At 52.9% G+C, this 12788-nt stretch overlaps 2 protein-coding genes across 2 annotated transcripts; both read right to left on the bottom strand.

The window, feature by feature from the left end:
- Window positions 1–405: 405 nt before the first annotated feature.
- DDX54 (DEAD-box helicase 54) lies at window positions 406–5286 on the bottom strand. Its single transcript, XM_065738713.1, has 20 exons — window positions 5242–5286; window positions 4853–4979; window positions 4705–4775; window positions 4447–4632; window positions 4310–4359; window positions 4177–4218; window positions 3968–4063; window positions 3764–3885; window positions 3487–3548; window positions 3195–3326; window positions 2851–3061; window positions 2580–2714; window positions 2190–2411; window positions 2043–2116; window positions 1683–1874; window positions 1457–1602; window positions 1266–1379; window positions 1012–1116; window positions 769–872; window positions 406–679 (listed from the first exon to the last, which is right to left on the bottom strand). The coding sequence occupies exons 1-20, from the start codon at window positions 5284–5286 to the stop codon at window positions 468–470; spliced, it is 2448 nt and encodes an 815-aa protein (XP_065594785.1). The 3' UTR covers window positions 406–467.
- Window positions 5287–5647: 361 nt separating this feature from the next.
- MAJIN (membrane anchored junction protein) lies at window positions 5648–11883 on the bottom strand. Its single transcript, XM_065738651.1, has 10 exons — window positions 11783–11883; window positions 10494–10536; window positions 10163–10238; window positions 9560–9685; window positions 9318–9349; window positions 8391–8500; window positions 7982–8036; window positions 7049–7121; window positions 6498–6633; window positions 5648–5714 (listed from the first exon to the last, which is right to left on the bottom strand). The coding sequence occupies exons 1-10, from the start codon at window positions 11881–11883 to the stop codon at window positions 5672–5674; spliced, it is 795 nt and encodes a 264-aa protein (XP_065594723.1). The 3' UTR covers window positions 5648–5671.
- Between the last annotated feature and the right edge of the window lie 905 nt (window positions 11884–12788).

Genomic DNA, 12788 nt, shown 5'->3' with positions numbered 1-12788 from the left:
TGTGGTTGGCCCTGTGATAACAGAGGGCCCCAGGTGCTGCTCTGCATGCAGGACCTGGCTGCCATCCATCTGTGCCGAGCTGGGACCGTGCCCTCATGTGCCTGCTACCACTGCCACACGCCCACAGCATCGCAGGGCTGTCCCCATGCCTCCCATCCAGGAATAGGTGGATGTTGGATACAGGGGAGCACGGAAATCATTCCTCAGCAAGTCCAGGGAAGGATGAGGGATAACGCCTCGGGACAGAGCCTGGGCCTGCACTCCTGCAAGGCACCCGGATGGACAGACGTAGAGCAGCTGCTGCTGAGTGCTGGTACCTAGAAAGCCTTTTCCCACCAAAATATAACCCACGTCCCCGCACTACCGCGTTCTTTTAGGAGTTACCCCAGGCACGAGATGCGAGAAAGCAAGGCAGCATCCAAAACCCAACCAGTAGCTATTTACTGCGTCCTCGGCCAGGCCACCCCCTACACCTTCTTGCGGAGCTGTCCCTTCTTGGTGGCCCCGCGGCCGAAAGCCATCTGCTGCAGCTCGCGCACGCGCTGCCGGTTGCGCGCCTTCAGGCGCCTGAGGCCGCCGCGCTGCAGGAAGCGCTGCTTGGCCGCCGCCTTGCGCTGCTTCAGGATCTGCTGCTTGTTCTTCAGCTCCGAGCGCACCTTGCCCCGGGGCTGCCGAGGGGCTGCGGGACACGCACGGTCACGGGTGGGTGTCAGACCACGCCTGGAGGTCTCCGAGGTAACGGGGAGCGGAGCTGGCTGCGCTACTCACCGTGCCCACGTCTGTGCTTCCCTCTGACCTGCTCCCGCCCTCCCTGCTTGTCCTCATCATCGTCTCGCTCGTCAACCTTGTGTTTCTGCTTCCACTTCTCGTAGCTGCGGCGGGTTAAGGGGAAGGCACAGCACTTCCTATCGCTCAGCCCCCCGCCCCATCTCCCTCTAACACCAGGCGGAGCGCCCTGCTCTGTCCCCAAAGCTGCAGGCCCTCCCCCAGCACAGTGAATGAGCAGGATACAGGTTGGTCTTGTAGGAGCTACTGACGTAGCGCCCGCTCTCCGTCCGCACTTTCTTCTTCTCCTCCTGCCCCGTCTGCCCCACAAAACGCTTCTTCTTGCGGTCCCTGGGAAAGAGGGAACAAGGGTGAATCACAGACCACCTCCCTCCTCCTCACACTGGGCATCCCAGTCCCACCCGACGCTGCCCAACGCGCAGCAAGTCACTGGCTCTGAGGGGAGAGCAACATCCCTGCTGCGTCCACACCCCACTCACCACTTCAGCAGCTGCTTGCTCCTGTTCAGGCTGTGGCTTTCATCGCCCATGAGATCCAGCACAGCCCCAGCTGCCTGCTGCTCGAAGGCACTGCCCTCACCGCCCACACTCAGCCTGGACAGAGGACACGGGGGGGCAATGAGAGCGGCCCGGGCTGCGATAGGAGGGTGGGGGGAGCGCTCCCCACTCACCCCCGCTCGCTCTCAAAGTCCTTGGGCCGATATGGGATGTAGAAGTCCTCGTCCCTCTGTGCTGCTGGCTGCGGCTTTTTCTTGGCACCATCTTCTGCAGCCCGGCTCCGTTTGCGCTTTCGTCCCACCACGGTGGAGAACACCTCCTGGAGGGGGGGACACAGAGGGGCTGGGGGCCCGGTTCCCACCCCTAAGCCAACACACAGCCCTCTCCCAGCCCCGTTACCTGGAGGTTTTCCTCCTCTCCTTCCTCCTCCTCAGGCCTGGCTGGACGCAGCCCCTGTTCCCTGAGAGCTGCTGCCCGCTTCTCCTCCTGCCCACGCTGGAACTTCTCGATGAGCACGCGGTCGTGCCGCCGCTTGGAGCGCATGATGCTGCTGGCCAACGTGCGTGCTGTGGCGTTGATCTCAAAGATGGTCTGTGCCCAGAGAGAGCAAGCCCCAGGAGGGCGTGGTTTAGTGGGAACAGTGAGGAGCAGGTGATGACTTGGGGGGCTTTAGAGGTCCTTTGCAACCCCTGTGATTCTATGGGAACTTCCCTCTTTTCCCATCCCTCCCATTCCTCTGCTTTCCAGCCCCCAGCTCACCGCCTTGGACTTGTAGGCTTTAATGCTGTCCACCAACTTCAGCCTCTCCAGCTCGGTGTCTTCAAAGTGAGCACCTGGGGAGCACAGAGGGATCAGCTCATGCACAGGGGAGAGGGGTCCCCTCCCACGGTGCCCCCGGGCACGCACTGAAGAGCGGGTGGATGCCCAGCTGAGCCGTGTCCATCTCCTTCACCCTCTTGATGGACTCAGGGGAGGGGAGGGGCCGGGAGCGCAGGTACTGCTTCTGGGCATTGTCGGCCACGCGGCGCAGGCTCTGCAGCTCCAGTGAGCCCTGGTGGTCCGTCAGCAGCAGGCACTCCTCATCATCCACCAAGCTCTGCGGGACACGACCCAGGACCCCGTCTGCATCTGCAGCACCAGGGACAACGCGTCAGCTCTCTGCCACCCACCCTGGGAGCAAGAGGGCATCACCCCTCTAAGAGGGTGCGAGAGCCTTCTGCTGGGCACGAGATCACAGAATCCGAGGAAAAACCCCAAAGGATGCGCAGCCACCTCGATATCTGGGTCCCTGCTCACCTGCAGGCATCTCCTGGGCACCGGCGAAGATGAGCGGGCGCCCCAGGAAGAGGTGGAGGTCAAAGATGTAGGGCATCTCGTCAGGAGCCACCAGCGAGTAGGCAGTGCCACTGCGGCCAGCCCGGGCCACGCGACCTAGCATGAGCAGTGGGGTGGGAAACCAGAGCCAGCCCCTGACCCGGGACCTGCTGGTACTCCAGGACCCCAAGGGTCAGCCTACTCACGCCTTCCCTGTCCCCATCACCCTGAGGAACCCCCAGGTGGCACCCACCGACACGGTGCAGGAACAGCTTGGACTTGGCAGGGAAGCTGTAGTTGATGACGTTGTCCAGCATGGGGATGTCGAGCCCGCGGGCAGCCACGTCTGTCACCAGCAGCACCGGGCACTTGCCATGGGCAAACTTGGCAATGTTGATCTTGCGGGCAGTCTGGTCCAGAGAGCTGTAGATGTGGGTGCAGCAGATGCCCTGGGAAGTGAGGAGCTGCAGACAGGAGAAGAGAGCTCAGATCCCACTTGGAAATGTCCCTCCATCCCAGGGAAAGGGTCCCCAAGGTGCTGAGCCCCCAGAGTGCCCACCCAGACCCCGAACACCGGGTGCTCCAGGTGCTGCTTACCTCCTTGAGATACTCTGTGTGGTGCTTCGTGGCCACAAAGACAACTGTCTGATCCTGGGGCTTCACCACACTGCGGAGCAGGTGGAGCAGCACAGCTGGTTTGTCATCTCCACGCACATGGAAGAAAGCCAGCTGCAAAGGGAGGGCAGGGCTCAGCCCTTCTGGGCCCCCGGGGACACCTTGCAGTGCCCACTCCCCTCCGGGCTGGTCACTCCTCAGGAGTCTCCAATCACCACGGGGTGACTTTAGGCATGGGGGCACCTGATGCTGCAGGGAGAGGCACAGAGCTCACCTTGAGTTGCTCACTGAGCTTTGACTCCACATCCAGACGTATCAGAATTGGTTCAGTGAGACCTGTGGGACATGGTGGCAAGAAGGACACAGTGCTGGGACCAGCTCTAGCTCTTAGCCTGGGGATACCTACTCAGCCTAATCCAGCTCTGTTCCTCCTGTGATTAGCACAGCTGTGGGACTGGGGGAAGTGCCCCCAACAGATCACTGCCACCAGTATAGGATCACCAAGCCCTGGAATCTGTCCCAACCCAACCCGTCTGCCCCACGCTTCTCACCAGCACGAGCAAACTCAACGAGCAGCTTGGGCAGTGTGGCTGAGAAGAGGACGGTCTGGTGGCTGCCCGGCAGCCGAGCGAGGATCTCCTGGAGCTGCTCTGCAAAGCCCATCTCAAAGAGCCTGCGGGGAGAGCACGCAGGACACAGGATATGGCAGCCAAGGTCCCCCTGCTCCCACCCTCACCTGCTCCAAGCACACTGACCTGTCAGCCTCGTCAAACACCACGTACTCCACACTCTGCAGCTTCAGGTTCATCTCCACTGCCACATGCATCAGGCGCCCAGGGGTGGCGATGATTCTGTGAGGCACACAGATAGTGACACTGAGCTGCTTTTGGTCTCCCCACACCATCCCAAACCCGACCTTGGTGGCCATGTCCCCATCAAGTCCCTGCCCTGCACCCACACTCACATGTCGGGGTTCTCGTGCAGCGCAGCAAACTGATCCTCCATCCTGTGAGAGGGCAGGGGACAGCTCAGCCCACCTCCCACCGAGGTTGGGCAGACCTGGGGCTGCTTTAAGGACGTGGGGGCAGAGCACTTACTTATCTCCTCCGAGCACAAGAGCGGTCTTCAAGCCTGTGAACTTGCCCAGCTGCAGTGCAGGAAGGGAAACGGGGACGTTAAAGTGAGGTTCAACATTGGGATTCCAAGCCCGAGCGGTGCCCGCCCGCCCCGGTACCTCTCTGGTGAACTTGAGGGTCTGCAGGGCCAGTTCACGCGTGGGAGAGAGGATGAGGGCGCGTGCTCCTGATGGGCTGGGTGCCTTCAGCCGCTCGAACATGGGCAGGAGGAAGCAGGCCGTCTTCCCACTGCCCGTCCTCGCCATCGCCACCACGTCACGGCCACGCAGGATCACCGGGATGGCCTGGGGGACACAGCCCCCCTGTCAGCACCCAATGGGGGCACACGGCACAGCCCCCACTCCCCGGGGCCTCACCTTCCTCTGGATGGGCGTGGGCACTTTGTAGCCCTTCTTCATCACGCCCTTGAAGACGGGGTAGCTCAGGCCTGTGGGGACACGAACAGTGCGGGGATGCGGGCGGTGAGGGGCTCTGCAGGAGGGGGGGACCCCACCCCACACGTACCCATGGACTGGAAGCCTCCGGATTTCTTCTTCTTGTTCTGCGCCCGCACCATGGCCTGCGTGTCCTCGGCGGCGGCATCGTCCTCGTCCTCGGCAGTGGGGAAGGCGGGCAGCGCGGGCACGGGGGGCTGGGGACAGCGACGGTGCGGGGACGCGGTGTCACGGGGACGCCAGGGCACAGCGGGGCTGCCGTGACAGCGGGCACCGACAGCCCGGGCCCGGGGACACCAGCAGCACGCGGGGACCGGGGGCGTTCGGGACGCGCACACGTGGGGACACGGGGACAGCGCACGCCGGTTCCGAGCCCCGGGCACAGAGGGGCCGGGACAAAACGGGAAGGGGCCCACGGGATGGGGTCGCCCCCCCACGCCCCTCCCCGCGTTCCCTTACCGGCGCTCCCCGGCGCCGCTCCCCACGTCCCTTCGGCGGCGCCATGGCGGAAACCGGGAGCGCCCCCGAGCGGAAGGGGCGGGACTTCCGGGGGCAGAGGGGGCGGGGGCTGCCGCGCCACGTGCGCGCGGTGCCGCCCTGAGCCCCCTCCTCCAAACGCGGCCCCTGCCCCACATCAACACCCTGTGCATAAAGGGTCCTTTATTAGGAGCTCAAAGAACGGGTTTCAAAACGGACAGCCGAAAAACTCGAGGCTGCGAAGGGGACGTTCTGCTTCTGAGGCAGCACGTTCAGCATGCAACACGTGAACACATAAACCTGAACACGGAGCGTTTAACAGCCGAGGCAAACGATGAGAAAAGCTGAAGCACAGGAGAAACAGCACGACCTGATGCTCGCGGTAGAAGTGGACCTCTCCACGACGATGGGTTCAGTGCTTCCCACCGAAAAGGTGCTGCAGTGGAGAAAGTATCCTGAGGAAACAAACAACGTTATGCAAGGGATGCTCCTCTGAGAAGTGTGGGTTTACAGGGTGGCACAGCTCCCAGCACTGCGTGGTCGGAGGGAGGTGGAAAAGTGGAGAGGAAACACAAAGGATAACTCGCAGCATCCTGGTCCAGTTGTTAATGGGACTGCCCTGCGTTGTGATGGATGGGGATTTTAAGGGACCCCTTAATGGGACTGAAGATCTGTCCCAGGGAGGGGCATTAAAGACTTCAAGCAGTCCAGGTGTAGGTGGAGCTCTTTGTCTGAGATAAGGTAGTGATTGAGGTCAGTACCTCTCTGCTGGGATTGTTTTCCCAGACACATCTACAAAAACCACTGGGAACACACACCTTCCCACAATAAGAAACCACAAGGGAATGTTTCTTTCCCGTGGAGGACCTTGGCTTAACCACCACAGGAAGGATGTGTGGTACTCTTCAAGGCAGTGCAGAACCACCTGAACTGCCAGAATCAGTCTCAGACACAGAAGGGACACAGAGCAGCACAGGAGGCTGATGTGAAAGAATTAACTCACGTGGCATTTAATCCCTGCTACCCATACTCTCCCACCCAGGCCAGCTCATGCAATATTTGCTGGAGTATCCCCTCTCTGCTCTGCCATGTTTTATGTGAACAACCTGTACCCACCACTAGAAGAAATAGTTCTTAAAAATTCAGGAAATAAGAGGACAGGTGGTCCTAGTGGAAAACAAATGCTGCACTCGGAGGCAGCTTTAAGTGGGCACTGCTTGCAGCTGCACTGTCAGTACCTTCTCCAGAACTCTGAGAGACCTCCTCGTTTTGGCTCCACAGTTCCTCTGGCTGTGATTTGGCCTGCTTGCTGCATTTCAGCTTCATGCTGACTTCTTTCTGCTCTTTGTTCCATGTCATATTCCACACGTTTCCCTGTAAGAAACAGGAGCAAGGACAGGAATACGAACTCGCTGTCTCCATGCTCCCTGTCCAAGTGGCAGGCCCTGAAAGTGATAAGTGCAAGCACGGACTGACGTGGCACCTGGCGAGTTGAAAGCAATTGCAGTAGATACACACAATGAAATGAGTTCCCATCTCACAGCCCAGTCCTGAAAGAGCTACAAAGCCTGTCTGTGTGGCTGGGAATTTGTCACGCTGGATGAGAATCTCAGCCAAAATCATTTGTGGCCTACTGCTTTACAGTGGTCCTAATTCCTAATCTCACACGCTGGAAAACAACACACACAATTTTTAATGGAAAATCAAGGAAAATGTAAACTTTGTAGTTCTTAATTGGATACAGCTGAGCTGAATGCCCCGTGTATGAAATAAGGGATTCCTTACTCACACAAACTCTCCTGGTTACAGCGCACGGTGAGGGATGCTGGACTATGCTCACTCTGAATTTCTTTGGAATAATTCTGAAAGAAAAAGCAACTCAAACACTGTGTTAAACACTGTGGAATTATATCCTGCAGAAGAGTTTTGTTTTACTTTTAAGGAAGCAAACTTTCTTGCTCTGTGTTTGTTTGGACTTTCTTCAGTAAGATATTCCTACTTTCCCTCCCCAGAACGTTCACAGATATAAAGTAAAGCTGTGATTCACTGACTTTAATTTATTATCTAATAGAAGTATAATAGATGGGATGGTATAGACAAAGATTTTAAATAACATAAACAGACAATGTGGGAAATAGGCAGTGACAGTACAGCCCTCTGCTAAACCATAGTAGGAAATAGAGGAGCAGGTCAAGGACAGAAGTGAGAAGTGTCAGAGCAGGACTGAGCCAGGATGTCAGAAACACAAAGGACCACAGACAGCAAAATCTGCACACATGCTTATTTAAAAGAGAAAAGAAGAACTCTGACATAGAGAGAAGATAATATCAGAATGGATGTACTCCTCAGGCGTGCATCTCTTGTACTGAGCTCAGGTTTGTGAAAATATTCAGTGTAGATGGCCTGAGATCTTTACAGTTCAGCCTCAGAGGATTGTCAGGTAGGAAAGTTACTTCAGTGACACACTGATCAGCTGTCAGTTCTCTCTTTTGTTTTCTACCAGTGCCCTTGGTAAGAGGAAGATGTGCAGGCTGGACTGCAGCCATTCTGATCTGACAGCTGGCTGACTCATTTTGATGAGCAGCGATCAAAAATGTCTCTATCAATCACAGATGCAAATGAAAAGGGAAAAAACCTACCCAAAGGCATTTTATGCTTGCCACCTTGAGAGCGTAGGACAAAATAAATACTGCCCTGTCCTTCTGAATATTCCGTAGCTTACCTTTTTAAATCCACCCTCCACTTTAATCATACGGTGAACGCTCTCGGCTCCAGGTCTAAAAATAAGTGAAATAAATAAGAATTGAGTTTACAGAAAAAAATTACAGAAGGGAAGCAACCATGTCTATGGCTACTATATGCATTTTATTTTATTTCAGGCTTTTAGTACCTCTAGCCAACAAAATATGTACCCTAAATATCTATTTGCACTCACATTTCTAATTTTCATTAAAGCAGAAAGAAAATATGCACACATTTCCAAAAACAAATCCAAAATTAGGAAAAGCTCAGTGGAAGCAAAGGAAGAACAATAGAGAAAAGGATTTCACAGTCATGGTGAATGTGGAAGGTCAGTGGCATATGAACAATATTTCTGTATGGCCTAGGAGAATATTTTGTGGTCGACTGACCTGTCAGTACATAACTTTGGGTATGAGGTCTCTGCTCGACCTTCAACTCTTCTCCTCTTCACTGTTTCCTCCATTTCAGTACTTCCTGGTATCTCACTTTTTCTCTTGACCTTCAAAACATTGCAAACTTTGCATTGGTAACGTTCGATTACGACTCTTCCATTCTGTGGCAGAAATCAGAATGAATATATACTTACATTTAGTACAGTTGTTCACATTTACACCATGAAAACAAACAAAAAAAAAAGATTTGTGAATAAAATGCTAACTTCTTTATTCAAAGAGACAGTAACCCATCCAGTGAAACATGCTCAACAGTGTTAAGCAAAAAATGGTGCTTTCCAAGACGTTGTAACTGCCCTGTCCTTAGAGGAGTGCCTTAATCTGAGCAGGAGTGTATTGCTAACAGAGGTTGTAGGACTTCTTTTTGAGAATTTGGACAGGACATCACTGACTAACTACATCTCCAGGCCCATACCCATGTTGAAAACAAACCTAATTTCTCATTAAACAGAAACTTTCCAAACAAGATTAACTTTGCTGCCTGTGACATATACAGTACTCAGAAAACAACTTAATTAATCCGTGATATTGATTTCATACAGATTCTTGCATTGAGCACATCTGACAGGTCAGTTCTGACTTGTAGAAAGCACACACAACTGGAAGCAGCAGGACTCCCAGGCCCTGGGGTGGGACTTGATTCAAAGCCCATTGGAATGAACAGAAAGATTTCATTTGTCTTGAATGGTTTGAGGTGAGAATCCAATTGAAATAACCTGACTGATAACTGGAAACTGTAGAACTTCAGCATTGCCTATCTTGAGCTATTTTTGGCTGTAGTCTGGAAGGTCTCTGTGTGTTATGCTTCTTCACTGTTTGGACTGTAGCTCAGAACACACACACACACACACACACACAACTTACAGGCTCAGAAGTGCTGCTCCTCACTTCTCTACCTGTAATAGAAGTACAACAGAATGTGGTGACTATTCACACTGGAGTTTCTTCAACCAACTTAAAAGTACATTTTTGCTTTGCACCCTATTTCCTCAGAACAGGACAGAATTTGGATATGATGCACTGGAACTGAAAAAAAAAACAACCACAAAAACCTATGAACACTTCCTTGTTCTGGAAATTTCCCCAGCATGACCATACAGACTTACCCAGAGACAAACCTTGCTGAAATGAGTTCAGCTCGAGATACATGGTGCAGATGTAGGGATAAGGCACGAGATGAACATTATTGTGTTTGAATCTCATTCTGGATACTCTCTCCCATTTACTCAAATCTGAGAATGGTGTTAAGGCTTAGGAACACAGCACTGCTTTTGAAAGCTGTTGTAGTCTTCCCTGCCAGTGGGACAAAGTTGCTGAGTCCATAAGGAACATTTCTCATTTCATTCCCTTTTTAAAACAATGTACGAGCCATGCTTGCCATTGTGGGCTTACTGTGACTTAGGATATGTGCTTTCATTTTTGGAAGCAGATGGTCTGTAAGGTCCCTTCTGACCTCAGCCATTCTGTGATTTTCTTTGTCTAAATCTGACTTGAAGCAGAGGGTTATTGATGTAAAAACACTGCAGAACACTCTTTTCAAATCAACTCTTTGCTGAAGGCACCAGCTGAGGTGGGTCCTCAGTTCATGTAGAATTGTGAAGCTGAAAGTAGCTAAAGAACTACAAAGCACTGAATATGAATGCTGAATTAAGCAATGCCCAACATACACAATTCATGGAATCTTTTCTTTCATGAGCAGGAAAGGATACATGGAAAGATGGTGAAGTGGTCTGTAGAAAATGGATGTAAATTATCAAGATTTCCAAGGATGACTCGAATTGCTTCCTGGAAAGACCAAAAAAGAAAAAAAAAAAAAAAGAGGAAACGAGGAGATAATATTAACAATATATCCACAATCCTACTGTGGAGCTCAGTACTCAGGCATTGAAAAAAAATCAAAATCACTTCACAGTGCATGAACTGTGGAAAAGGATGTTCTAGATATATACATCCAGCTTTGCTTATCCTTCTCCCCACTCCTTCCATATCACCTGAACTGCACCACAGAAAGATACTGACAGAAACTGCTTCACATCCTACCTCTAACTCCTTGACAGCACATTCAGCGTTGAGTTCAGGAGCACTGAGAAAACAGACACAGAGTTAGTCCCACTGGGAAAGGAAGGGGGAATGGGAAGGATTACATTCTTTGACAGTGTTTAAACGACAACAGAACATCACAGACAAGGAACGCTCTCTCGCTGCGGTGAGAAAATAATTAGCAAGCAGATTAAACCTTGAAATGTTGTTCTTAAAAATATCTGGGATTGATTATTTTGAATTTTCTGCCCATTTGCAGTGTGTGTGGGGATACAAGAGATAAGAGATCAGAAATGCTCCAAATTTAAAGCAAGGAACAGCTGTAAATGGGTTCTGCTTTTGAAGACAAGAGGAAGATCACGGCACAGTGCTTCTGAGGGCACTGCCCTCGGACTGCTGCCCACTGATGCTCACAGCCTTGAAGGGTGTCATGCCTGAAGGGAGACAGATGATGCTAACAGCTAGAAAGCCTCTGGCTATGCCTATTTTTTATTAATATTTAAGAACACCAACATTCCATCAGAAGTTGATAGCAGCAAAGTATAAAGCTTCAGACCAAGTTTGAGATCTACAGAACATATCCTTTGCAGAACCCCATCTAAAACCACCCAGTTTTGACAGCTATTCTTAAAGCAGAGCGGGGTTTTGTTTTGTTTTGTTTTGTTTGGGCTTTCTTTTTTGCCAGAACGCCTCAAACTGCTGTGGCTGTGGTAGCCCACAGCCTCCAGGATTCTGAATCCTCTCTCAAACTAAAAGCTCCAAAATTCCTTGAGTGAGTTGGTGCAGGTTCTGGACAAGCAGATCCCTCCAAGGCAATGCCCTCAGGGGAGTAATGTTTTCACCTTGTAATGCTCATCATCCTTGTTTCACACCTTCCCCATCTGACCAGTCTGACCAGCACCCTTTGTCTCAGTTGCTTTTCCAGTTACTATCGCCTCACCACACAGTCACGACTCCCACAACTCTCCAAATGGAGCTCCTCTGTACACCCAAGGGCTGTTTTCCTTTCTGTTCCCTGGACATCAGCACTACAGTCCCCTTCCCTCTCATTTCTCAGGCTTGCTGCTCCCATGCCTTCTTACACAAACAGAGAGGCTGTTTATCAAAGAAGTGCTCCCCGTGTATTTCCCCACAGGAGACACACGCTGCTGGTCCAAAACAGCAGGTTTCTCCCAAGGGTTTGACACAAAGCAGCAGTGGGAAGGGAGCCTTGAGAGGGAGATACCCCAACAGCATAAGGAACACCCCCCGCCATGAACCCTTGGCACGTGTCCCTTCAGCGTCCTTACCCCTGCAAGTTGCCGTAGCAGATTTTAAACTTATACACAACTCTGCCTGCGTGGAGAAACCTGGTTTCAGGCAGTGGGTAGGCGAACGGCTTCAGTGACATCTTTCCTCTCACTTTCTCCTCGCTCTCAGCCCGAGGCCGGCTCCCGGCCCGGCTGTGGACGGCACGGCCTGGGCCCTGCAGGACGGCACTGGCTGTAGGCCGCAGCTGTGAGGGAGGCCCAGGGCTCTGCACCCCCATCCCCCCCCAGGACACGTCCTGAGCTGCACAGAGGGCATCGCAGCCCATCCCAGCACCTGACCGCTGTTTCAGGGAAGAAATTTTCCCTGCTGTCCCACCCGAACCTCCCCTGGCACAGCGTGAGCCCATTCCCCTCAGCCTTACTGGGTTCCTACACCACTACATACTGCTTTAAGCTTTGTTCACACAAAGCTTCCTGGATATTTTCTGTTCCTCGAGCAACAATCAAAGGCAACGCTGAAATGAATGGCTGCAAAGGAACCTATTCAGGATCAACACCCGTAGCTCCACGCTTTCCTGTCGTTAAATATGCCACAATAATCACAGTGCCCTCTTTGCTGCAGCTCCGTGCCTCTAGAGAGCGCTGAAACCATGAGAACCCACGGCACATCGGCATCCTGGTGGGATCCCCATCACTGTGCTGCTCCATCTGCCCCCTGCCCCCATCCCTGACCCTGGGAGAAACCCCACCTGCTTGGGGTCAAAACGGAGAGCTGGCCCCGTCAAATCCCCTCAAACCATTGGGCAATACCACCCCACTTATAGTAGGAAGGTAAGGTAACACTCAGTGCCTTTCTTTCCTCCCCAAAACCCTGGGGATGCGGGAGACTCTCAGTGCTGCCCTTCCTCTGCGTGGTGCCTTTCACCTGCAGGCAATAGCTGGCTTACAAACCAAGAACAACATTAACAGCGTTTTCCTTTTGCTCTCACGATCTGCAAACCGCCCTCATTATCTTCACGGGGAAACGCCCTCGGGTTTTAACTGC

The sequence above is a fragment of the Cyrtonyx montezumae genome, unplaced genomic scaffold (genome assembly GCF_038088225.1).
Source record: "Cyrtonyx montezumae isolate F1298 unplaced genomic scaffold, pur_monq_1.0 scaffold_23, whole genome shotgun sequence".
NCBI classification, from domain to species: Eukaryota; Metazoa; Chordata; class Aves; order Galliformes; family Odontophoridae; genus Cyrtonyx; species Cyrtonyx montezumae.
The sequence above is the reverse complement of the archived record's forward strand: the minus strand, read 5'-3'. Positions and strand labels throughout refer to the sequence as shown.

What these genes read in the sequence shown, in the direction of transcription:
- MAJIN (XM_065738651.1), bottom strand. Translation starts at nt 11,883, where the DNA reads ATGTCACTGAAGCCGTTCGCCTACCCACTGCCTGAAACCAGGTTTCTC. An exon ending in TGCTACGGCAACTTGCAGGG is followed by an intron (nt 10,537 to 11,782) that starts GTAAGGACGCTG and finishes CTGTTTTCTCAG; the next exon opens with TGCTCCTGAACTCAACGCTG. An exon ending in TGGAGGGTGGATTTAAAAAG is followed by an intron (nt 7,122 to 7,981) that starts GTAAGCTACGGA and finishes TTTTTCTTTCAG; the next exon opens with AATTATTCCAAAGAAATTCA.
- DDX54 (XM_065738713.1), bottom strand. Translation starts at nt 5,286, where the DNA reads ATGGCGCCGCCGAAGGGACGTGGGGAGCGGCGCCGGGGAGCGCCG. An exon ending in CTGCACGAGAACCCCGACAT is followed by an intron (nt 4,064 to 4,176) that starts GTGAGTGTGGGT and finishes TGTGCCTCACAG; the next exon opens with AATCATCGCCACCCCTGGGC. An exon ending in TGCCCAGGAGATGCCTGCAG is followed by an intron (nt 2,412 to 2,579) that starts GTGAGCAGGGAC and finishes CTGGTGCTGCAG; the next exon opens with ATGCAGACGGGGTCCTGGGT.